Source organism: Bos taurus, chromosome 10 (genome assembly GCF_002263795.3).
Source record: "Bos taurus isolate L1 Dominette 01449 registration number 42190680 breed Hereford chromosome 10, ARS-UCD2.0, whole genome shotgun sequence".
NCBI lineage: Eukaryota > Metazoa > Chordata > Mammalia > Artiodactyla > Bovidae > Bos > Bos taurus.
The window spans coordinates 7468532-7495914 of NC_037337.1; the positions used below are offsets into that span (position 1 = coordinate 7468532).

Genomic DNA, 27383 nt, shown 5'->3' on the forward strand with positions numbered 1-27383 from the left:
CGTCCCCTTCCCCTCCTGCCCTCAATTTTTCCTGACATCAGGGTCTTTTCCAGTGAGTTGGTTCTTCATATCAGGTGGCCAAAGTATTGGAGCTTCAGCCTCAGCATCAGTCCTTCCAATGAATGTTCAGGGTTGATCTCCTTTAGGATTGACTGGTTTGATCTCCTTGCTGTCCAAGGGACTCTCCAGAGTCTTCTCCAGCACCACAATTCAAAAGCACTCCCATTCTCTATATGCTAAGAACTAGTCAGTGTCCTTTATGGGGCAGCAGCAAGGGGTGTGGGAGGCTCATAGATGAAGAGAAAACGGTGACAAAACTGTGAGTGAAAAGCCAGTTTCTGCGTGAAGGCTCTTGTTGTTTAAAAGGCGTGTAATGTTCAAACCCTTTCCACATCCATCACTTACACACTGAAAACATAAGCAGCTGAAGTTTTGACATAGTCCTTTTATTTAAACATTGTTAGTTAAAACTTGAGTCAAAGAATTAAGACTTTGATCCTAGAGACCTTAAATAGGAGATCTTGTTATTTCTATGCACCAGGCAGCTCCCTTATCCACGTCTGATCTGGTTTTAAATTGAAGAGAACTCGGTGAACAAGGAAGGACAATTTCAGAATGTTGGCACTTTTTTCCCGTTGTGGAACTCTGGTGCTCAGACCCTGCAACGCTCCACGCATTTCCCAGGAGCATCACTCTCACCATCCTTTCAGCTTCACGGGGTCTTCTTCCTGGGCCCTCAGCACTCACAACCTCAGACCACCCCTCCCAGGGACTCTCCCCACAGACCCCTGGTTGGTCTTTTTGGTTGCACTGATCAATACACCAAAATATTTGCTTCTTATATGTCTTTCCTCCACCAGCATGTAAATTCCAAGAGATTGACAGGATAGGTCTGTCCACTCTTTACTGCTTAATCTCAGGAAGCTTAATAAAGTCTTACTTGGTCTGTGTAAGGGGAAGAGTTCTCAATTAAATGACCAAAAGTTGAACTTGCATCATAAAAACAAAAAGGCATGGCCCTCAGTCAATTTCCAGACTTGAGCCAGTTTACAGACCCAGAACCCCTTGAATGAAGGGGAGACCCTACTACATTGCTGGAAGTTTATGCTGTTCATCTTTCCCCCAGTCTTCCCCAAAAGGACCTGTAGCCTTTTACCAGGGTAACTGAATGAGAGAAAAGGAAATAATCAACTTTTCAGAGTTTACTAGGCACTGGCTCTGAACTGACATTAATTCCAGGGGACCCAAAATGTCACTGTGGTTCACCACTCAGAGTTAAGGACTTACAGAGGTCGGGTGTTCAATGGAGTTTGATCTCAGATCCATCTCACAGTGAGTCCAGGAGGTCCCTGAATCCATCCTGTGGTCACTTCCCAGTTCCAGAATACATAATTGGAATGGACAGAGCACTGGTAGGATCTCCACATTGGTATGGTGCCTGTCTACCAATTCCTCACACTGGGCCTTTCAGAGGAGGAAGCGAATTTCTGGGTCACAGTCCAAACCCCTCATTGCACAGGTTAAGGTTCAGTGATGGGACCAGGAAGGACACAGCCAGGACTTAGGTGCAGTGAAGTCCTTCTGAACTGGCCACTCTGTGAACAGGCAAACTGTGCATTCTGAATCCAAGGTTAAGATGCCTTGTGTTGACTTTATTGCAAGTGCCACAGGCTTCCTCTTGCCCTGTCTTATTGTGTTTCTGAGGCATCATTAGCAGGACTGTGTTATATTCCTGCTCTGCATATAAAGGAGCCTGATGGCTGGGTTTGTGATAGATGTGCTTTCCTCTTTATTCACCACACTAAGTCATGAGTGTATTTTCTTAGAAACAGATGTGTCCAGGTGCCAAATTTTGTATGACTTTACATGTTTATTCAGCACAAGGCACACTCTTCCTGCCAGGGACAGCAGTGTTTTATGGGAAGGAGGAGTAAGGCATCAGCAATTATTCATCTGTCTCTCAGTTTCCTAAGTGAGTCTCACATCGGGGAACAGACATTTCCCTCTCCTCTTTTGTTACAGAAAATTAGAAAGATGGGAAATGGAGTTGACACCATTGATTCATTTTCATTTGCCCAGAATTAAATTATTTGTTTCCAGTCACCGTTAATTATGAGAATGGGAATGCTTCAGATGCCGGGCAATGTCAAACTTGGGAGCGTCTTGCTGAAGGCCTGGCACTGCTAAGCGTAAAGGTCAGGAGAAAACTACACCAGCAACAGAAATTAAAATGAAATTTCAGTGTCTGTGTATGGTAGGAGAATGACTGGCCATTTCTCCCTCTGCAAATGGAGCCTCATAAATGCATCCTTCATAGCTAAACAATATCTATCCATTCACTGATATCAATCCATTGTTGTCAGGGTACAATAACCGGAATACCTTGACTTGATAGAAATGATCACCACTAACTGAAATTCTTCAAACTATGTAGAACCTCATTTATGTCCGGAACATTTCTAAAATAATTGAGTATGCAAAAATACCCTGCCTTTTTGAAATTCGAACATTGGGGCACGGATAGATTGACTTCCATGTGTTCAGTAGACTCCCAGCTCTTCTGAGTTTTAGTCTAATTCCAAACTGTAAGGTTATACCTCCTGCATTGGAAAAATGCAGAACTGTTTAAAATTTTTCAACTTTTAAACATGTTTTATCAAACATCTATGTAGTAGTTGCCCTATTGAGAGATGCTGTGTTAAGTACTTTATAAATATTGATTCATTAAAGCCTCATGGTGACCCTATGAGGAAGATAATATTTATGCTACCCATTTTATAGATGAAAACGATGAGGCACAGAGAGGCTAATGGTAAAATCATACCCAGGCAGTCTGGCTTCATGCTTATAACCACCAGGCCTGTGTTATCTCAGATTCATTGAGAAATGTCTGTGATTTCATACCACACGATGTCTGATCCATGACAGACACCAAATAAACATTTTGAACAGATCCGTTCAAGATTTCTGACCCAAAGAATTGGAATGGAAAGACTGTTTCCAATATGGAAGATGAGGCAACAGACTAAATTACCTTTAATCCAAAAGTAATTGCAAACCCAAGTTATAAACAGTGAGTCAGTGTTTTCCTGGGCCTGTGCAGTCCCGCAGGCCATATGTAGCCTCGAAGTATATGAAATGTGGCCAAATTTAGATGTGCTGTAAAGTATAAAGTACATAGCACTGGATTCCAAAGCCTTAATACATGCAAAAGAGAATAAAATATCTCATTAATAATTTTTAGATTGATTACATGTTAAAATGATAGTATTTGGATACATTGGGTTAAATGAATATTTATTAAAAGTTAACTGCAGCCTTGTTTTAATATCTTTTCTAGAAAATTCAAAATTTTATACATACTTCACATGGTATTTCTGTTGGAAAGCACTGCCTTAAACAATGCCTTTTATGAGAATTTCCAACAACAGTGGGCCATTCAGACACAGTTTATTTCCCTGTATACCTTTTGGCGAAAGAACTATAGATTCCAAGGGAGAAAGAAGTAACAGAGGAAAAGTTCTCCCAAAGTCATAATGTATAATTATGAAAAATTAGCCACATGCACTTTTAAGAACTGACTCTGTGAGCTCCGTGAGGGTAGGGATATGTATTCTTCGTGCCTGTCCCTCCAGCACCAGGTCCTTGGCCCAGATCTTGGCTGGGTGAGGGGCTGGATGGTGCGGGGGAGGGGTGGATGATGGATGGATTGGTAAATGGCAGCTGAGTGGGAGACTGAGGAGAAAAGGGTGATTAGATATATACAGCAAGTGACTGGAAAAGTCTGCATGTCTTTTTTCATCACTTCTTACAGATCATCCTAACGGTCATCACCATCTTTATTCACAACATCATTTAGGTGCTGTGGGAGTGCATGATTCCAGCTGTCTCAATAGTGAGATGATTCTTTTCCAAGACAGCATGAGGATTCTGATCTCTGAATACATCTTCTCCCTCCATGGCAGCCTGTCTGCTGCTGTGGATATGCAGATCTGTTTAGGTTTGAGGGGCTTTGCATGCATGCTGCGTTGCTAAGTTGCTTCAGTCGTGTCCGACTCTTTGTGACCTTATGGACTGTAGGAACCGCCAGGCTCCTCCGTCCATGGGATTCTCCAGGCAAGAACACTGGAATGGGTTGCCGTGCCCTTCTCCAGGGGATTTTCCCGACCCAGGCATTGAACCAGCATCTCCTGAATTTGCAGGCAAATTCTTTACCACTAGCTGCTGCCTGCAGTTGTTTAGGTTTGACGGGCTTAGGGCACCAATATGGTTGCAAACAAGGGCTAGGGGAATTGAAATTATGTTTTCTTAGAAACACAACTTTTACTCAGATTGTATGTGTGCATCTCCATATTCTCAAAATAGTCAGGTTTAAGCTGCGGCTTTGCAGATGGGAAGACTAAAGCTACCCTAACCCCCCACGCTTTAGCATCAAAGCTGGGCATGAGGGATCCCTATTCCTAATTTGATGATTGGTTTTGTTACCAGGAAACATTCTTTTCCTGTCTCTATCTTGATTACTCACAGTAGACATATGCCTTCTAATCAATACAGCAATCTCATTTTCTGTGCCAGCCTAGCCTGTTCAGAGATGTTAGATCTGTGTTCTTTCATCTAAGCCTCTGAGCAGCCTCCTCTGTGATACTCTGTTACTATCATGAAAAGGAAGTCCATCTTTGGAGTTGCTGCTTTAGCTGGTAGGCTGCAGTCCATGGGGTCGCTGAGAGTCGGACACGACTGAGCGACTTCACTTTGACTTTTCACTTCCGTGCACTGGAGAAGGAAATGGCAACCGACTCCAGTGTTCTTGCCTGGAGAGTCCCAGGGACGGGGGAGCCTGGTGGGCTGCCGTCTATGGGGTCGCACAGACTCGGACACAACTGAAGTGACTTAGCAGCAGCAGCAGCAGCAGCTTTAGTTGTTTACTTCTGGGTCCAGTTGAAAACACAGTGAACTGGTTCCGAATTGCTGTCCGACTTGCCTGGCAGTTCAGTGTCTTCTTTCTTTTTTTGGTTGCTGATTCTGAGCAAGGATTAAAAGGATATTTTTCATGAAAATTATTTGTGATTGTGATTCCTGGCATAGACTACAGCATTCATTAGTCATTTTTATAAACCCATAATACTTGTAATAAAGCCACCAGAGTCAGCTGTTGGTGGATTTTGCCACCTGCTTACTATCTGTAAGGAACACATGACTTTACAATGCTTATTCAACTTCCTGCTTAATTACATTCTCATGTAATACCTCATTTCCCAATGGAAAGGGAAGTTTGAGGAACGGCACTGGCTGGCAATCACGTGGTGAAGTAAGTAAGAATAAAATTACTCATTATTATCAATACATGCTTACTGAAGCATTAAAGCACAACAGAATTATTCAATTCTTTTCAGGACAGGAAGTCATCATTCTATAATTTCTCCCCTGAACATCATACTTCGAGCCATTTTAAGTATAACTGGCCTTTTTGCGTACAACCTCCTTCTTTCACCATAGAAACCTCCTCCTCATCTTCTCAGTAGCCAGCATACATCCGAGTGACAAGGTATGGAGACAGACGTAATCCACCACGAAGGTGTCATCGAGGCTGGAGTGATGCGAGCTGTGCCTGTGAAATGTGCAGACTTAAATCAGTCAGGCTTCCCGGTTTTTCAAGGAGGTTTGTGGAGACAGGAATGTTTGGCCTTCTCCTTCTTCCCACTTTGCTAATCTCATTCAATTTACATGTCTCGTGTTTCCAACACAGAAATTTTGTCTGTAAAGCTGATATAAGTCTTCGCCTTATACTATATCTCATTTGTGAATTTGTCTTAGTTTACTGAGGAAAATATGTTTTATGACATTTACTTGATGCCTAATACTGAGTATTGCGAGAAGTATTGCAGAGCTTTTGAGGGGCATGTTATGTGTGTTCCCACACTTGAGTGGACACACACATGCAACGAGGTACTGGAGGGGTGCCAGCTTATTCTAGTGATGTGTTTTAATACAGATTCTTTTTTACTTTCTTTATATTTCTGTAATTAAAGTTGTAAACACCTAACATTAACAGTACTTAGGGAAAATAGCTCCAACTCTGAAATTCCACATGTCAACATTCTGTTTCATCAGTGTCAATTCAATTATTTTGAATCTGGCTAATCTTCTACCCATAATAGAGTGTGCATTTCAATTATTATTCCCTTTGTGCCTCCTACTACCATGGACAATGAAGATATGGTCCTTGATGGGAGCTAATAAAATAGACTTAATATCCTACGGTAAGAAAAATTCTTTATAAACCACCCTGATCTCATTGTTTCATTTGTGTAAATATTCTGTCAAAAATGAAATCGTGAGCACATTGCAACAGTAGCTACTTGATCAGTAGATAATGAACAATAAAGAGGTCTCCCTGTTAACTGTATTTAGACATTTACTGCCTATCTGCTGTGTAAAAGATAACCATGGTATGCCTTATATCCTGGCTGTTTAAAGTATCATATTTCCTCTATTACATCCCCATGGCAAGAGTTTCTCAACCTCAGCACTATTGATATTGGCAGCTGGATAAGTCTTTGTTGTGAGGGGCTGCTGTGAATATGATAGGATTTTTAGCAGTGTGCCTGGACTCTGCCCACAATGTGCCAGGGGCAACCCCTGAGCTGTGATAACTAAAAATATCTCCAGACATTGTCAAATGTCTGCTGGGAGAGGGGCACAAAATCAACCCTATTTAATAACCATAGAGAATTTGAGAAACTCCATTCAGATATGTTTCTCCCTTCAAGTGTTCTCAGAAATTGTATCTTAGTACAATAAAACAAATAAGGAGATATATTAGCCCCTCATACAAAATAGTGAGGTAGAATAGTAATAGGGAGCTTTTAAAATAAGATTTGGTGGTGGAGGGTGACCACTAAGACATAGAGTAGTTCACGAACCCCGTGGGGGCTCTGCTGCTGTCAGAACTGCCATGCCGGCACCCCCAGCTTCTCCGGTCATGTTGGCCCAGGACATAAGGTGTATGTTTCCACTCACTCGAGAGGTTAGGTCGTCACAGCAGCTTACTCCTCCCTCCATCATCAGAGAGTCTCGGGGCAATTCGTTTCTTACGAGTAAACAGTGCAAGCCCAGTAGGCCAAGTAAGGGGGATTCAAAGATGGATATGTTATAGTCGTCACCTTCCAAGAGCCTCTGGTCTAGTGTAAACAACATGTAACCACTCTGATCGGCTATGAAACTCCAGGAACAGTTAATATTACGGCACACTGCAATGTACTATAATGTTTTTTCTCTGCTTGAAGGATATCACCGTATGATGAGGAGTTAATGTTTTCCCCCAAATAGATGATCAGCTCACAATAAGAAATGTGAATGCTTGGATTGTTTTTTAGGTCTCTGAGTCTGAAGGACTTTGCGAGGGATTTAAATAGATTCCTTCCCTCCTTCTTCAGACTCACTTAGCCCTTGATGTTAGAATTCCTTGTGGTCTGCTTTACAAACATTGAGAGACATCCATGCAAAAAGAAATTCAAAAAGCAAAAATCAAAACAAACAAAAAAAAAACTTGAAAAAGAGACTTTGAATTAAAACCAGAAGGATTGTTTAAAAGCCCCTAAAGTTGGTGTTCTTTTATGCAACTGCATTGGTAGCCACCTGGAATACATTCATCTTGGTTCAGAGCAACCTGGCATCCCCTGACACACAACTGTGCCTTCCTGAAGTGTGAGTTACCACTCATACATACAGAGTGTCCAGAAAACCAATGAAACATTAATTAGGATGTTAAAAATCAGTAAAAACTGAGGCTCTTCCTTTGCATCGAAAAGTGAAGACACGGATTAGGGACCTGGGACTTTATAGTCCAGAGAAACAGATTCCTCACATCAAATGACAAAAGGAACAGCATTAAATGATTTATGACACAGATGTTTTATTTCCCATTAAAATTGTGTGTTGTAACGGAACCATTTCAAACCTGTTTGAAGCATTGTTGAATTTTTAAATTCAGCTAGCTGTCCACGCATGGTGTGAGGTCCTCAGGAAGCCAGGCAGAGAACCGTGTGTTTCTGTGGTGTGGTTTATAGCCAGCTCTGACTGGTCATCATATACATCTGTTTCTTGTTTGGGGGTCTGGTTGATGGACTTGGACCTGGCTGGCTACCCTTGATGTGATGGTGCTGAGTTGCCATGTGCTACGTCTGAAATCCCATGGAGATTTTAGGTAGAACCATCACATTCATACCCCAGAGGAACAGATATAGATGCTCTAAGTTAGTGATTTTCAAACTCTTTGAACAGTAGGTCTTACTAAGAGCATATATATATAAGTATATATATAATTATGGGCTTCCCCAGGGCTCAGCAGTAAAGAATCTGCCTGCAATGCAGGAGCCGCAGGAGACATAGGTTCAGTCCCTGGATTGGGAAAATCCCCTGAAAGAGAGCAAGGCAGTCCACTCCATTATTCTTGCCTGGAGAATCCCATGGATTCTAGGAGCCTAGTGAGCTGTAGTCCTTAGGGTCGCAAAGAATTGGACATGACTGAAGCAACTTAGCACACATGCATATATATAGTTATATATTTATGTATATTTATACTCACATATATACACATATGAATATATATTACACACTATAAATGTTTATTGTGAATGAAATGTATGAAATGATACTTATTACTTGAATGTCACTCAAATATTTCATGTATATTTCAATTTTTAAAATGCTATTGACATTTGCTAAATTAATTTTGTAGCCTGTAGATTGAAAAGCACTATTCTAGGTGGTCTGCACATATCCAGCCACAGATGACTACCCCATAAACAGGGGCAGACTCATGAAACGGTGCCATGCCTACCAGTTGGTGCAGAGTGACACTATCAGCTCCGTGGTTCATTAGGTACATCTGCTGCAGATGTGGCCTTTCTCTTCATTGCATTTGCTAAGATCGCTGTCACTCTTTATCATATTAAAGGCACTCAGGAAATCAGTTATTGCTAAATGGATAAATACAAGTGTCATTCCTTGACATCAAATTTACTTGAAATATCAATCGCAATTTTCCTTACAGAAACATGAACATAAAGGAATCAGTACATGTTTGTTGTCTTTACAACTTGCTTATATGTTGAGGGCTTCCCTGATAACTCAGTTGGTGAAGAATCCGCCTGCAATGCAGGAGACCCCAGTTCAATTCCTGGGTCAGGAAGATCCCTGGAGAAGGGATAGGCTACCCACTCCAGTATTCTTGGGCTTCCCTTGTAGCTCAGCTGGTACAGAATCTGCCTGCAATGTGGGAGACCTGGGTTCGATCCCTGGGTTGGGAAGATCCCCTGGAGAAGGGCAAGGCTATCCACTCCAGTATTCTGGCCTGGAGAATTCCATGGACTGTATAGCCCATGGGGTTGCAAAGAGTCGGACATGACTGAGCGACTTTCACTTTCACTATATTGTAGCACGCTTAAAAAAATAATTATGTTAAGAATTCACATATTGTTTAGAATGATAGTAATTATTTCCCATACTACCTTACTTTCTTAGACAGTGTCTTAAAATTTGTGGGGTCAAGGCCAAGTTGACCTTCTGATGAGTTCTATGGCCCATCTCCCTAGAATGAACAAAATTTTGATTCCATAGACCCTCATTTGAGAACCTTAACCTGAGAAGAGGTCACTGTTCATACCTTCTATCCAGAGATCAGTCAGTGTCTCTTAAAATCACCTTGACTGGAAGGAAGCATTGCGCTGTTGGTAATCTAAACCAGCAGCTCTTTATGTGATTGTCCCAGTGCCCCTTTCACATGTACTCATTCAGCAGTATCTGCTGGACTGGGACCAGAGCCAGTCTAGGAAGCAGCCCTGTGGGTCCTGTGTTAACATATCCCTCAGACAGGGCTGTAGGACCAATGCTGCGGAGTAGGATCAGTTGCAGTCAGCCCTCTAGAGGTGTTTGAATCTCTTTCCAAAGTCCCCATGTCATGGACAAGACATAATCATCATATATATATATATATATATATATATATATGGAGTTGGTGATGGACAGGGAGGCCTGGCATGCTGCGATTCATGGGGTTGCAAAGAGTCGGACACAACTGAGCGACTGAACTGAACTGAACTGAATGTGTTAAAGTATTTCCTAGATCATACCAAATATTGTGCTTTTTGATAAACACCATGTAGAACATCAACAAGAAACAGAAAGTCCATGGAGATCTTAAGCTAAGGGCTCTATATAAAGCACATGAGTAGGGTACCACTCCCACCTTTTGGTAACATGGTTTAATTGCAGGTTCAAGTTTGGGGAGGATAATAAACCTATTTTGAACATGCTGTGTGCTTATTTGCTCAGTCGGGTCCGACTCTTTGCGACCCCACGGACTGTAGCCCGCCAAGCTCCTCTGTCCATGGGGATTCTCTAGGCAAGAATACTGTAGTGGGTTGCCATGCCCCACTCCAGGAGATCTTCCCAACGCGGGAATTGAACCCCAGTCTCCTGCATTGCAGGCAGATTCTTTACCATCTGAGCCACTATTAAAGTTACTAAGTTGTAGAAAATGTACCTTCCTTGATATGCTGGAAAAGAAAGAGAACATGTGTTGATAGAGCTTGCGTTAGCTCTGCCCTTCGTGTTTCACATTGGCTGTATGAGCTCTGATATCACATACCGTCCCTACCTCTTGGCAGGATTGGAGGAGCCATCCCCACCGTGTTCTCCTACTTTGCGGAAGTGCTGGCCCGAGAGAAGCGGGGCGAGCATCTGAGCTGGCTCTGCATGTTCTGGATGATCGGCGGCATCTACGCCTCAGCCATGGCCTGGGCCATCATCCCGCACTACGGTAAGAGGCCCGCCTTGCCCCAGCCGGGCAGTCCCCTTGTTTCGTTTCAGCTTCCATTTCCACCCGTTTCCTCTCTTGTTAATGCTGATTGGAGAACAGTGCCATCATCATGTCTCTCCCTTTTGTAATGTCTAGGATTCGCATTCCCAACCCCTTACGAGATCTGTATGAGGTAGGACTGTGCCAGCGATCCTTTGGGAAGACTTTTCATTTTGCTGTTTTCAATGTCTCCACTTTCCTGTGTTCCCATTGTGCTGTCAACATGGGCTCCCGTGTAAGTGGAGGTGAAAGGATGCACAGATCGTAGCCTATAAGGCAGCTTGACTTACAGTGGTTCTTGGGCTCCTCAAGCATGTGAGACACTGCGAGTACCTTGACTCATCTCCTCTCGGCTTAGTCCATGGCTCAGCCCATGGCAGCCTCATCTCTTCCAGAAGCTCAGAAATGGGATGGGAGCAGGGAGAGCCCCGTCTTCTTAAGGACCATCAGTTTGCAGAGCTTCAGAAGTGACTCTACACCCCTCCACGCTCCCCTCCTCAGTCTCCCCTGAGCACTCACTGTTCTGCCACCTCAGGCACCTGAAGGTTTCGTGTTTCTGAGCAGTGTTCACGCTGTCAGAAGCCACAGCTCCCAGGTGCCTCACCCATAAACCGTGAAATGCCAGGAGAGGTTAACAGAATCTAGGAATTGAATTCGATATAGAAGGAGAGGGAAAGGTAGCTGTTCCGGCCATATTTATGTGTGTATGAGTGTGTGTGCATGTGTGTGTGTGAGAACAGGATGAAGCTGACAAAGCATGAACACTGGATATATTTAAACCACCATGGCTTCAAAAACTCACTCTTTGTTCTATCTGAAATCTAAAAAAATTAGATTTCAAAAATTTACTATTTGCTCATTTTCTATTTTTCTGCCTTTTTTTTTTTAAAAAAAAAAAAAAAGAACAGAACAACTTTTCATTATAAAGCGTGGTTCTGTTAGGAAACAAATTTAAGTGAATTTAACTCATTGCTAAAATCAAAGACAACATGGACTTCAAGGTTCAGAGGCATTGTGATTTGTTTTCCATACTGAGTTTTAAAATTCATGTTGTCACACTCATCCTTGTAATAAACCTGGAAAGTTATATGCAAACCAAACCTTTATTTAACAACACAAGTACCAAAAAAAAAAAAAAAAGAACACCCACAAGACTTAAGAAATTGGTTACTGGTCCCGAAGAGAACTTTTCTTTGTCAAACATTTTAGTGTGATAGGTTCTCATTTTTAGACTCTTCGGTCACTTTTTGGGCCAGTGATGCCCTCATTCAGGCCATTACCCATATCCACCATGAGGCTTGTCTGCTCATATCTATCACGAGGCTTGCCTTCTGCCACCATCTGAGGGATTAAGGAGATTCTCCTCCTTCATCTGGGTCCTAAGGACCTCAGCCATGCTCAGAACTTCCCCTGTATGGCAGCCTCTAACCCCCACTCCACTCAGACCGCTATTCCAAATGGAAAAGTCACTTAGCTACCACGTAAGGAATTGTTTCTTAGGAAACATGTATCAGGAGACAAAAAGGAGATGAAGGACCTGGGCAGAGTCCAGCTGTACCCAGCACTGCCCCCAGAGCCACTGTTAAGTCAATTCAGCCTTTGAGCAAATTGAAATAAGCTGGTGGGTCTGGGTGGTCCCAGCTGCAGCCTCACTGGCAGTGTCTGCCAGGGACTCGTGCAGGGTGCAGCCTGGCACCTGGGCCCCTCCTGAGGCCAGCGTGCTCTGCATCTCAGCCTCTGGTGGCGGCACAGCCCCTTAACTGCCGGCTTCACTGCCTCCTGCTTCCAGTCCTCCCTCCCCACCACGCCTCAACCTCAGAATGCCTCCTGCTGGCCTCCCTCAGCTCATAGCTCTGGCTGGCCTCTGTCGTCTATGTGTATTTACTGGGCCTGGACATGACTGCTTTTGGTTTTGATTTTGTTTCCTCACTTCCTCACTCGCTCCAGATTCCTGCCTTTCACACATTCCTGCCCTTGACCTTGTATAGCCCTTGGAGGACTCCAGGTTTTGCCTCTGGCCTTGCCAACTGTCCGTGGCTGAGCTACGAAAAATGAGCGTGATCCCCACCTTTTTCTTCCACAAGCACACATAAAATATTCTTATTTAGAGCAAAAAGTCCCCCCAGATCATATGTAGCTAGAAAGAGGGAGGTTGTAAACCATAAACAATGCTTGAAAAGTTACAAAGATAATCACATTACAGCAGAATCAAATGGATCTGAGGCCAACATTAATTTCTGTATTGGAGGAACCAATAATGACCTGGTTAAGAAATTAGTAACAAAAAATTAAAACCTTATGCCCATGTTTTACTGAAGGTTTTCCATGGCCAGAGGTGTGGCCAAAAAAGAGGAAAAGAAAAACCCAGCCAATTACTGTTGTTAATCCTGTCTCTGTGTTAGAATCAACAGGGGAGAGTTTTTAAAATACCCTTGCTGAGTTCATTTTATACTCTTGCAGCTTGAAGAGTTTTAATTTTTTTTTTTCGAAATAAAAGAGTTAAATTTTAGAAGTCCCATGCTGAAGCTTCTGGGGGTGATTTTCTGTATCTTGATGGGGATGGGTTTTAAGAGCACGTGTGTGCTCACTCAGTCATGTCCTACTCTTTGCAACCCCATGGACTACAGCCCTCCAGGCTCCTCTGTCCATGGGATTGTCCAGGCAACAATACTGGAGAGAGTTGCCATTTCCTCCTCCAGGGCATCTTCCTGATCCAGGGATCGAACCCACATCTTCCGCATTGGCAGGCGGATTCTTTATCATATGAACCATCTGGGAAGCCCAGGTTTCAGGATTTATTCATAAAAATCCATTAAGCTGGGTGCTCTAGATTTGTGCATGTCATTATATGGTGGTTATACTTCTTCATAAGCACTTTTTAATGGAAGTTTACCACTTCCCCCACGCACTGAAAATACCCATGCTTGGATCCTACCCCAAATCAACTGAGTCAGATTCTCTGGGACGGGGACTCAGCATATATCTTTTTTAACACGCCCAGGTGGTTCTCACATGCAGTCAGTTTTGAGACTTGTCAGCCCTGTACCTCTCTTGGTGGGTGATGCCAAAACCCCCCGGGACTGCCTCATGTGTATACAGGGCAGCTGTGAATTGGAACAAAGAGTGAGCCTGACCTGTGTGCTTGACTTACTCAGTTGGTGTTAGAGTTTTAATATTGTTGGTTTCATCCAGGCTAAAGGACCTTTTCATACATCCGGTTCAGAATCACACTTTAAAGGTAACTTTAACATGTGTCTTTGCGATGACACATCTTTTTACTTAAAAATGGCTAAAGGTTAAAAGTAGTCCATCCACTTTCCCTACAGCCTCTGAGAAAATAAGAAGCTTTCTGTTTTCCCTCTGAAATTCTGCAGGGTATAAATGGTGCCATGGCCCACAGAAATAACAGGGGTATAGGGGTCCTTGCCCCTGCATCCTCTTTCATTTGGGGGACCTCTGACCACTGCCACCTGTACAGTGGATTGAATTTTCCCCTGGCAGGGAAGGCAGTCAGGGCAGAATAAAGCGACCCAGAACCAGATACTGGCCCTTCCCACGCTAGTAATAAGATTTGCTCTGAAGGAAAGAAATTAGTAATTGGCATCCACATGGCAAGATTATCAAGGGATAAAGGATATACATAGTCACGGGGAATGCAGTCAGGCTTGTATTTCTGGATGTCACCTTTCTGCATTTGTGGCAGAGCAGTCCACGCACAAGACCTGAGCCTGATGCCATGAGACCTGAATTCTGACTCCTGACAAGCTTCTGATGCAAAGTCAACCTTGAGCTGGTCACTCAGGATGTTGAAACTTGGAAGGACTCTTAGGAAGTTAGACACAACCTCCAGAAGGGATGTTTGGACGGCTACCAGTTGAGATATAGGCTGTGCCAGGAGTTGCTCACAGACCTCGGATCCACCTGGCCTGCAGCCGAGGCTGAGTTTCAGTACCAGCATCAGATGACGATGTGCTGTGTGTTCCCCGGAGACAGATGGTCGCCAGCACCTGAAGGTTCTGAGGAGGTGTTAGGAGGCAGAGTACAGGATGTCACTGCTCCAGGCAGCTTTCCTGCCACCATCTCCCTGGGACCAGCTCCTTCCAGCCAGGAGCTTCGGGACTTTTTCAACCTGTGGCAAAGAGCAGTTCGCATAAAGCTAGGGAGTGGGGAGAAGACCCTGCCCAGAAGGAAACGCCCTGGCCTCAAAGCTCAGGTGCCCACAGCAGCTGAGAGCAGGGGTTAAAAAGTATGGTTCCTCTTGACCCACACCCCTTTTCAAACCTCTGACTTCTGACCCACAGTGGATACTGGCTTCTGATTCACAAAAGAACAAGCACAGTGTGAGAGCAGATGGCAAAGATGCAAAGGCTGTCATGCAGTCTTTCTCCCCTCCCCCACACCCCCTCTGAATTAGGACACATCAGCATTGAATGCAAGCCCCGATGCCTTAAGGAGAAAATGGGACAGGGAACTGAATCCTGGGTCTTTTGCCTCCTTGGCTGAGAGCTTTCATTGCGTCCCGGGCTTTGGAGTCTTTGCAGGGTTGCTGTGCTTTCTGCTCCATTAAACTCTATGTCGTCATTTTCTTTGAAATTCGCGTGCATGTCAGATGAGGTGCTGTCCCCTGCCCAGATGCGTGACAGTGCACAGCAAGGGATTCAGTTAGCTAAGTGAGAAGGCTATCGGTTCAGCATGAAATGCCTCAGCTCTTAAAGCGTACGCACCCAGGCTGTGCTCAGCACTGGAGCATCTCTACCGCCTCCGATGCCAACCCTTTGCTGCAGACCTCAGGGACCAAGCTGGGGATGCCCACAAAGCCCAAACCCCATACATCTCTCCCCTTCCAGCTATAAGGGTGTCTGGGTGTCTGGGCTTAAAAACACAGATAGTCCTGAGGTTGTCTGAATTATCAAGATGTCTTCTACTTCCTTTAGTTACAAGAAGCGTGAAGCTAATGCATTTCTTCTCCCGAATGGTGAAACTGGGATGAAGGTAGGAGGGGATAGTCCAATAGCTGTCTGGCTGATGAAGGAAACAAGGAAGGCCATGTTCATTTTGTGCACAAGAAGGAAGGCACTGCAGCCAACAGCAAGAGACAACAGTGAAAGCTGATTTTTGAGTCTTAGCCCCGCTGCTTCTGGGTGTGTGAGCTTTGTCAAGCTTTTCAGTCCCCCCAGTCCCATTTCCTAAGTCAGCATTTGGGGAGTCAGTGAAATGATCATGCTAGAATAGCTAGTTCATAACTAGTGTTCGAAAATGGTAGCTGTTATTGCTATCAGGTTCATATCCTGTATGGGAAACCTGGACTTTGTCAGCACAGCCCAGTGTGAGCTCAGAGTTACAGGAAAGAGGGAAAATGAGCCAAAATGTGTAAACCTTAGCTAGAGAGTGAGATCAGAGGAAGCAGAGAGGAGAAAAAATGAGAAAAAATGTAAAGATAATGAGAGGGAATCAAGGAATAAACAATACCATACAATCTTGGTAGCCCTCAGCCCTGTGAATCAGAATTTTCCATCCACGTGTTTGTTGGAGAAAACAAACCAAAGGGCACATCCCATATAAAGATCCATTTTAAAGGCGTGGTGCCACCCCCCAGGTACGTGGCACAAGAGCCCATGGCCCTTACCTGCTGACATGCATCACTAGCTGACCTGTGCATTACATGGACATCCCCAGAACCAAGCTCTGTCTCAGTAGCAAGGTATCCTGTACTCTGGATGCAGGCAGGCAGCATGGGCTGACAAAAGACAGGCCCTGGTTCCAAGCCATCTCTGCCACTCTTCCAGCTCTGTCACCTTTAGGACAGTTACTTAGGCTCTCTGACTCTCAGTGGCCTCATCTATAAAATGGGCAAAATGCCCTTATAGGGTTCCTGTACTAGAGGACAGTTTTCAAAAAGTGGTTACTTAGCACAGTGCCTGACATAAGTGTTTGTTAAGTGTAGCTTTCTTTCCGTAAATGGGGCTGAGGGCGGTTGAGCTAACGGAGGAAGAAGGAACGGGAATATTAAAAAGAGTTGTTTTCTTTGCAAGATGCAATCCTTAGGGGTACCACCTGTGGTTAGAAAGTCATAGCTACCAACGTGTGTCATAGACAAGGTGTCCCAGGCCCTCACTCAGATAAGGTGCTTAGCACAGACTGACGTGTGTCAGAAGGAGAATCTGAGCCCATATGAAGGTGGGTGCAGTTAGGGCTGGGCTTCCCTGGTGGCTCAGTGGTAAAGAACCCGCCTACCAATGCAGGAGACTCGGGTTCGATCCTTGGGTAGGGAAGATCCCCTGGAGAAAGAAATGGCAACCCACTCCAGTATTCTTGCCTGGAAAATTCCATGGACAGAGGAGGCTGGCACACTATAGTCCATGGAATCACAGAGTTGGACATGACATAGCGACTACAGAAACAACAGTTAGGGCTAGAGTGACCCTTATATGCCGGTTTCAGAAAATGTAGGTACAAGGCTGTAGCAAGCTTCAGACAGGTGAGCCCTTGGTAGCATTTCAGTGGGCCAGACTTCCCCCATCCTCAGATCACAGTTGACTAGACCCCTGGGTTTCTCCCCAAAGCTGGGATATGAACCCCAGCCTGACTAGCAGAATGTCTTCCACAGATCCTGGAGAAGTTGGTCTCCAGTAGGGATCATAGCACCTATATCTACAATAAATAAAGACAGAAAAGTTGGTATATTTACTATAGATAGAGGTTTATCCTGCAAGAGCTATTGATATTAGAGTTTGCCTTGAAATGGAATAACAAGTACATTTTAGAGTATAAAAATTAGTTTAAGAAATGAATGGCAATACCAAATGCTAGTGAATATGCAGAGAAATCGCATGTCTCATCTGTTGCTGGTGGGAGCACAAAACAGTGCCCCATGCTGTAAAGTAATTTGGAGTTTTCTTAAAAAAAAACCAGACACACCTAACGTACAACTGGCAGTTGTCCTCCTGAACGTTGTCCCAGAGAAATGGAAACATATGTCCTCACAAACACTTGTGCATGCTTATTTAGGACAGTTTTGTTTGTAATAGCCCCAAACTGGAAACAACCAAAATGTCTGCAATACTATAGAATTCTACTCAGCAATACAAGTAAATGAACAGTTTATACAACAGCCAGGAGAGACCTCAAGGGCATTTTGTGAGTGAAAAAAAAAAAGAAAAAACCTCAAAAGATATCCTTATATAACATCTGGAAATGACAAAGAGATGGAGAACAGTTTAGTGATTGGTTGGTGGGACTAGGGGAGACGGAGAAGGGACGAGGGTATGACTGTTAATGGAGTAGCCTCCAGAGATCTTTGTATTGATGGATTAATGTCTTGAATGCAAGTGGGTATGTAAATCCACACATGTGATAAAATGACAAAGACCTATACACATATTCCACTGTGAGTTTCCTGCTTTTGGTGTTGTACAACAGCTGTTTAAGATCTTCATTTCCGAGCACTGAGAGAGACTGAGTGAAGAAGGGTAGCTGGGATCTCTCTGGACTACCTATGCAACTTTCTGTGATTCGAATTCAAAATAAAAAGTAGAAAACAAAATTAATTGAAGGGCATTTCCACATTTACCACCTTATTTATTCTAATAGTCTTGGGAACAAAAGCAGCAGTGTCATTCTCATTTTTGGAATGGAGAGCCTGCTGTATAGAAAGTTTGTCATTTCCCAAAGTGACACAGAAAATGGAAGATTGGGAATTAGAACCAGCCTTCTGATTCTCATTTCTTCAAAATGTTCTCCAGACATGGCAAAACTAAGATGTGTCCTCAAAGAGCAACGCAGAGGCTAATTTGGAAGCATTTGTGTGGTCCCTACAGTGTGTGTTTATGACCCATATGGCAGCCACCCATCACCTCGTGTATCTGAGCGATGTATCTCAGCTCTTGCCGAGCTCTAAGTGCTCAGCCTCCATCATTTGCATAAGAAAAGCCGACCACACCCAGAATTCTATTATAAAAATTGCCTTACTGAAGATATCTAAGAAACCGTCTTAAGAGGCTTTTACATCACACACTTTTTATCCCAGTTCATAAATCCTCATTTGACTTTTGTGTTTCCTTCCAGGGTTATCTTGTGTCTTCTCTCTCCCCCTTCCCACACAGCAAGCAGCTTCACGGGCTTCTGTCTCCTCCCCCGGGAACCTAACTGCGCTGCCCACCCCACTCTCCTTTTTTTATGGAGAAAAATTCAGCCCTGCCCAGCTTCTAGCTCCAAACGTGGATACTCCGCATATACTGCTCTGCTTGGGCCGCCATAACAAAATACCGTTGACTGGGTGGCTTACACTCCAAAACTATTTTCTCACAGTTCTGAAAGTAGGGGAATCCAAGACCAAGTGGCCGGTCAGTTTAGTTTCTGGCTGAGGGTTCTCTTTCTGGCTGTCTTCTTGCTGTGTCCTCATGTGGAAGAGAGAGAGAGATCGCTGTCTTCCCCTTCTTCCATCCAACTAGGGCCCTACTCTACAGCCTCACTTAAGCTTAAGTACTTCATAAAGATCCCATCCAGATGTAGTCACACTGGGAGTTAGGGTTGTAGCTCTGAATTTGGGGAGGTACAGTTCAGTCCACAGCACCACTCTTTGTGATCTTAGCGAAAAAGGGGCCTTCCAGCCATCAAAATCACCCCTGCTTTGAACGCATTTGAAGACTATTCCTTTTTTCCATTGTTTTTCTTGTTGGATGCCTACTATAAAATCTAACTCTGAAAACAGTTACCCTGTTTTCTCCCTGAAGTATAAATAAAGTCTAAATGATAGCCTTATGATTCTATAAGAACTTCCTGCCTCATTTCTCTGCACATCTCTATATTATGAACTAGACAAAATGTGTGTGTGTGTGTGTGTGTGTGTTTGAAAAGCACAGTCCTGAAAATACCCCTGCTGGGCTGAGTTTGTCATTAACCTAATTAGGTCTGTTATCCAAGCCTTACAATTAGCACCATTACCAAGTCTTGGAAACCAACTGCTGTGCCTTTAAATGAACTGTCACCTGGGGGGATATAAAAATTGTCATCTTCTAAAATGTTCCTTGTTTGAGCATATAATTATTCCCCAGATTTCTGTCAATAAACTTGCTTAGAGGGCAAGAGAAATTTATAGTTTCATGGGGAAGGTAGAGAAGGCTTCCCTGATATCTCAAGATACAAGCTATACAATCTGGACTTCATTTTTCTGCTATATGCATATCGGGGTCCCCAGAGGAATACTCCATTCGCTTGCCCAGATTGTTAAGGCCAAAGGCCATAGAGCTGCCCATCTATTTTCTACAAGTATAATATTCTTTCATTTGTAAGGAGTAAGTCAAACTTCAGCTTTTATGTAACTTACCAGCAGAGGCATTGATGCTGAATGACCTGGAAGTTTCTGTTCTCTTATGGGTTGATTGAATGTTTATATTTTGTGCAGTTGTCTTTCTGTCAAAACTGAGCTTAGATTTTCTCTGAGTTGCTTTTGGAGGGTCCCAAGGCAAGCCCAGTTAAAGACCCAGGTGTGGCCTCCTAGCCTGTGTGACCATTCAGCACGACTGAACACTGAGCATAGCTATGTAATTCCTGAAGATACACAATCAATGCCTAGGAGAGCTCGTTAGAATAGATTATTCAATAGGACAGGATTTGAGGTGGAAGCCATGATGGGGGTATCTTAGTAATTCTTAATGGAGTCTTCTCAAGTTTAATAGGTGTTTCTTCTTTAGGAAGTGCCTGATTTTTCATATGGGCTTCCCAGGTGGCACAGTGGTAAAGAACCCACCTGCCAATGCAGGAGACACCAGAGACGCGGCTTTGGTTCCTGGCTTGGGTGATCCCCTGGAGTAGGAAATAGCAACCTATTCCAGTATTCTTGCCTGAAAAAAAATTGCACGGATAGAGGAGCCTGGTGGGCTGCAGTCCATGGGATTGCCAAGAGTCGGACACGACTGAGCACACTCACACAGTATTTTATTTACTGTTGGTGTATGCTTCCCCTTGGGGACAGGTTGAATTGCATTGCCCACGTATTCCTCATTCTTACGCTCACTCCCCAGTGAGCTCATCTGCTCATCTGCTGTGCTCCTCCTCACACTCTGGAGTATACAGGACAGAAAGCAGCCCTGAGGCTTTGGGAGGACTCTTGCAAAGAGGCTGGAAAACAGTGAGCCTGAGAACTGTGTAGTGGGGACATGGCAGTGGTCAGACTCTAAATCTGGCAAAATTAAAGGGGGCAAGATATGGTGAGAGAAAATGCTGTGGGCTGGAGCAGAGTGGGATGGTTACTGTAGATCTTGATCAAATGAGCATCCTAACTAGAAAGCACTCTTGTTACTTGCTTAATCCAATAGTAGTAGAAGAGATTTGCTGTTTCAGCCATTGGCATATTCCCTTGTCCCATCTTCTCAATGATTCAAAGCATATCTTGAAGAGATGATTGGCAAGGGTTAGGAAATCAGTTGAGAATCATGGGAGCAATGTAATTTTTCTGATTTCAAGTTTAAGTTATCCCACAAAGAAATGGATCTCAGTACTTTTCCTCCATCGCCCCTAAACTGAGATTTAGCCTTTATTTAAGTTGCTCTATGAGATATTACACTGAACTTTGGGGGTAGCGTACATGTATTGTGTATCTACCCTGTGCCTGGCCCCAAGCTGGAAGCTAGAGATGCTTCTAGGCTGAAGTGGAGGTGTAGGGAAACATCTCTTCTTGAGTAACAGTGATGAATCCTGAATCCAAGCTTTAATTTTCATCTTCGCTGTTTAGTGTGTGAGTTCACAGAACCCCTCTCTCAAATGCTGTGATGGATTTGGGAATTCGGCCTTGCTGGAGCCAGGTTGAACTCCACTGTGTTTTTCAACATAGAGACGGTGTTACAAGTTGGATGGAGAGAACACGTCAGCCTGACAGATCAAGTGGAGGGTGAGAGAGAGTGGAGCGAAAAGGGAAGGGGACATGTGAAGAGTCAGAGAGTCTTGGTTTCATTTGACTTAACAGTTTAAGACTGAGATGGCCAGTGTAAATATCTTAGTGACCAAGCAGGTGATGTAAATAGGTGAAGCTGGCAAGAAATAGTACTGAAACAAATTTTGACAGTGTCTGTGTCCTCTCTGGAGAAGGCAATGGCAACCCACTCCAGTACTCTTGCCTGGAAAATCCCATGGATGGAGGAGCCTGGTAGGCTGCAGCCAAGGAGTCGCTAAGAGTCGGACACAACTGAGCGACTTCACTTTCACTTTTCACTTTCATACATTGGAGAAGGAAATGGCAACCCACTCCAGTGTTCTTGCCTGGAGAATCCCAGGGACAGGGGAGCCTGGTGGGCTGCCGTCTATGGGGTCGCACAGGGTCAGATATGACTGTTGGCAGCTACTCAGCTGCAGCAGATTTAGCCACACAACTATTGAAGCCTGGTGTGGCCAGATCTGATTTACCAAGAGAAGGCAGTATTCTGGATATTTATATGAAGTCTCTCCAACTTTCAGTCTACCAATTTTTAACTGTATCCTTATAGAGATATAATATGCCATGTGGTCAGCAGAATGATGGTCTGCAAAGACATCCACACCCTAACCCTCAGAACCTGTGAGTATGTGAGGTTACAGGATAAAGGGGAATTAAGGTTAAATGCAATTAAGTTTGCTAATCAGCTGACCTAAAAGTGGAGAGATTACCGGTGGGCTCAATCTCATCACGAAGGTCCGTAAAAGCAGAAAACGGAGTGGGAAGAACCAGGTAAGCAGTTGTATGGGCAAGACTTGGCTTAGTGGTGTTGGCTTTAAGGATAGAGGAAGGGGACCCTGAGCCAAGGAATATGAGCAGCCTCAAGAGGTGGAAAAGGTAAGGAAATATATTTTCCTCTGGAGTCTCCATAAGGAATACAGCCCTGCTGACATCTTGCTTTTAGTGCAGTGAGGTCCATTTGGACTTTGAGTGCAATGAGGTCCATTTGGACTTCTGACCTCCAGAACTTCAGATAATAAATTTTTGTGATTTTAAAGCCCCTGAGAGTGCAATAATTTGTTACAGAGCAACAGAAAACAAATACAGCTAGAATAAAATACATCGATTTAAGTGATGAGATTTGGCAAAAGGATACAGCTCTAACTACCACCTCAATCAAGATAAAACACTCTTCTATCACCAAAAAGTTACCTCATGCCCCTTTGCAGTCCCTCCCATCATGCCTGGCACCTGGTAAGCAAAGATATGCTTTTCATCTTTTGTAAAATTTTATGTAAATGAAATACATCATATAGTATAAAACTTTCACCTCTGGACTCTGCTTTAGCATAGTGTCCTTGAGATTCCTCCACATACTAGTTGGGTGTTTGGGGTTTCATTCTTTTCTGTTGCTGAGTAGCATCCATTACGGATGGACCATAGTTTATTGATCCAATCACCAATTGATGGACTTTTTTGATTGTTTACAGTTGGGCTATTAAGAATAATGTTGCTGTGAACATTTGAGTGTAAATCTTTGTGTGAATGAAGTTTCATCTCTCTTGGGTAAATTCCTAGGAGAGGGATTCCTGGGTTGTTTGGTAAGTGTGGGTAACTTGATGAGAAACAAAGTGTTTTCCAAAGTGGTTCTATCATAATGAACCAATTTTTTCAAAAATTTTTCAAAACACTATATGAACCAAATAGCATGCACTTGTAAGCGAGGTGCCGAATTTGGCCTAGGAACCACCTGGTTTAAAGGTCTGTCTTGTCAAAGCTATGGTTTTTCCAGCAGTCATGTATGGATGTGAGAGTTGGACCATAAAAAAGCTAAGTGCTGAAGAATTGATGCTTTTGAACTGTGATGTTGGAGAAGACTCTTGAGAGTCCCTTGGACTGCAAGGAGATCAAACCAGTCAATCCTAAAGGAAATCAGTCCTGAATATTCATTGGAAGGACTGAAGCTGAAACTCCAATACTTTGGCCACCTGATGTGAAGAACTGACTCGTTGGAAAAGACCCTGATGCTGGGAAAGATTGAAGGCAGGAGGAGAAAGGGACGACAGAGGATAAGATGGTTGAATGGATCACTGACTCAATGGACATGAGTTTGAGCAAGGTCCAGCAGTTGGTGATAGACAAGGAAGCCTGGCATGCTGCAGTTCATGGGGTCGCAAAGAGTCAGACAAGACTGAGCAACTGAACTGAACTGAAGCCAAAGAGCTAAGCTGACCTGGAAGGGAGAAGACAGGTAATTACTTTGTGCTCACGGGTAAGACAACACATCTCTGGGAGTCTGTGTGGGAAGAAGATTTTCGTAATGAAGAGAAAGGCAGGTGGGACTCCTGTTCATCAGGTACACAGAGCAACTGTGCCATTAAGCCAAGGGGAGTGGAATTGGGTCCCTGGAGGAGTCCCAGTGACCAGAGAGTGAGGGCATAGTTTTGCTTAGAGGTTGGAAGTGAGCTAGTGATGCCAGACATGCAGGGCCTTAGCATGGTCTAGTGAGAAGGAAGAAGGTCCCGAAGGGACCTCCTGAGGGAAGGGTGGGATGCAGAGTACCTGATTGGCAGTCATCATCATCACACAGGAGAATTATCTTTGGTGGTTTATGAAGACTTTCATCTTGTTGTTAATGAACCAAACTTGGGTCCACTCACCCATGTACAGTAAACCAATGTACTGACTGGGTGCAGTGTTTTAGTGTTTTCTTTTCACAAAGAAGATCACCATGCCCTTCTTCTTCCTGGTATACATCTCTGCCTTCTTCTGGGGCTAGTTTTTAGAATTCTTTCATACCTTCAATTAAAAAAATGTTTCTTTAGTATTCTAAGCAATTTCTGGACTCTGAGGCCAGAGATCAAGACTTAGTCATCTTTTACATACACACAATGTCCCAGGTGGCTCAGTGGTAAAGAATCTACTTGCCAATGTAGGAGACGAGAGTTTGATCCCTGGGTCTGGAAGATCCCCTGGAGGAGGAAATGGCAGCCCACTCCAATATTCTTGCCTGGACCATCTCGTGGACAGAGGAGCCTGGCAGGCTTCAGTCCATGGGGTCACCAAGAGTTGGCATGATTGAGCACAAGCACCCATGCACACACTACTCTGAATCAATATGAGTAATGTTCATAGCATCACTATTGACAATAGCCAAGACAGGGAGGCAACCTAAGTGTCCATCAACAGTTGGCTTAAGATGTGGAGTGTGTGTGTGTGTGTGTGCATGGACATACACACACACAATGAAATATTACTCACCTATAAAGGATGAAATACTGCCATTTGCAGCAATGTGAATAGACCTAGAGAATATTATACTTAGTGAAACCAGTTGGATAGAAAAGAAAAATACTCTGTAATATCACTTGTCAAATGTTAAAAAATAATACAGGGGAGAGGCTTGTAGGTGTACAAATTAAGGATATGGGATTAACAGATACAAGCTACTATATATAAAATAGATAAGCAACAAGGATATACTATATAGCATGGGGAATTATATCCATTATCTTTAAATACCCTATAATGGAAAATAATCTGCAAAAAGACTGAATCATTATGCTTTATAACTGAAACTAAGATGATATTATAAATCGACTATACTTTAATAAAAAAAACTTCATCATCTTTATAGCCTCCATGGTACCAATCACAGTGCCTGGCCCAATTTAGCCCATAATAAGTGTTTTGACTGAGTCACAGGGTGATGGAATAAATGACCTCAACAGTGATGTTACACCCCTCCACATGTCTGAGCCAAGACAGCTGCTCCCAGTTCTCATGAGTTTCATTAAACAAAGTTATGCTGTGAGGTTATTTTCTTCCTTTGTGACCCAGCATTTTTAGAAATGGATTTCCATCCTGATGACAGTTGTGGCTGTTGGGGTTCGAAGTGAGGTTTGTTGCATCATGTTTCAGCCAGCTCAGACCTCAGCAGGAGCTGTTACTCAGAACTCCAGAATTGCAAGTAGCCAACTGGCTGCCCCAGGTTTTGCCGTTGCTAAGCTTCTGCTTCATTATTGTAACTGAAAGTGATTCTCAAGCTTCTAGGTTGTTGGCATTTTCCTCTCTCCCTTACTGTCTCTCCTTTTTTTTCCTTTTGGCCCATAACTCACATTCCAATTCTAAAGCGTCTTCAGTAGCCTTTGCAGGCTGCTTGAGGGATCCAGACTGTTGTGTTTATTGAAGTATTAGCCATTCATTAGACAATGTGTAGGCAGGTAGTCCGTATAGTCAAAGCTATGGTTTTCCCAGAACTGATGTGAGAGTTCGACCATAAAGAAGGCTGAGCACCACACAATTGATGTTTTCAAACTGTGGTGCTGGAAGACTCTTGAGAGCCCCTTGGACCGCAAGGAGATCGAACCAGTCAGTCCTAAGGAACATCAACCCTGAATATTCATTGGAAGGACTGATGCTGAAGCTCCAATACTTTGGCCACCTGATGCGAAGAACTGACTCATTGGAAAAGATCCTGATGCTGGGAAAGATTGAAGGCAGGAGGAGAACAGAGGATGAGATGATTGGATGGCATCATCAATCCAAAGGACATGAATTTGAGCAAACTCTGGAAGATAGTGAAGGACAGGGAAGCCTGGCGTGCTGCAGTCCATAGAGTCACTCACAAAGACTTGGACATGACTGAGTGATTGAACAAGAAGAAGACGAAGGCAGGGAGACTGTCCCCCTACTGAGAATCAGTTCCAGCCAAATGCCATCCTCTTGAGTGTCTCTCAAAGAAAAGCCTGTCCACATGGTAATGATTTGATGAGCACCGAGACCCCTGATGGAAGAAACACCAAGCAGAAGGGGGTATGCAGTGGCCTGGGAGTCTGTGGTTCACAGCAGAGGAGCCTCACAGGGGAGTGGCTCCAGGAATAAGAGTTAACTGTCATGCTGAGAAGGATCATTTTGTGCTGCACTCAGGACTTGGCAGAGTGGGGAGGATGGAAAAATCCAGATTGTTAAGGAAAGAAAACTGACAGCTTGCTCTCCAGACTTCTGTGGTTTCATGTTTGAGGCTGAGGTCACCTTGCCAGGGGAGAGAATAGGAGGAACTTGAGAGGTGGGTGTGAGGGAAAACCCACCACTCACCTCCTGGAAAGACGTCGTGTTGGTCTCTTCACTAACAGGTATTACTAGTTTTAGTAATATATGTAATATAAATATGTATATATAATATACATGAAAGTGAAGTCGCTCAGTCATGTCTGACTCTTTACGACCCCATGGACTGTAGCCCACCAGGCTCCTCTGTCCATGAGATTCTCCAGGCAAGAATACTGGAGTGGGGTGCCATTTCCTTCTCCAGGGGATCTTCCTGACCCAGAGATTGAACCCAGGTCTCCCACATTGCAGGCAGACGCTTTAACCTCTGAGCCACCAGGGAAGCCCATATATGGTTATATATAAAATATTTTAAGTATTTGAATAAATATTTAAATATATTTAGTAATATATTAATCCTTGATTTTTTAATAACTATCCCATGAAGAGGCACTATCATTATGTACATTTTACAGATGAGAAACAGAGACCCGGAGAAGTTAAGTATTTCCCCAGGGTCACTCAGCTAGTAAACCGGAGGAGCAGGAATCCGGAACCACACAG

At 43.7% G+C, this 27383-nt stretch overlaps 1 protein-coding gene across 3 annotated transcripts in view; it reads left to right on the plus strand.

Annotated features, from left to right (window-relative positions):
- The window catches only part of SV2C (synaptic vesicle glycoprotein 2C), a 220643-nt gene that overhangs the window by 106781 nt on the left and 86479 nt on the right, over positions 1-27383 (plus strand). For all 3 annotated transcript variants that reach the window (XM_005211209.5, NM_001192019.1, XM_059890561.1), the window contains one exon: positions 10671-10822. In XM_005211209.5, the coding sequence (XP_005211266.1) occupies positions 10671-10822 (152 nt within the window). The remainder of the gene's footprint in view (positions 1-10670; positions 10823-27383) is intronic.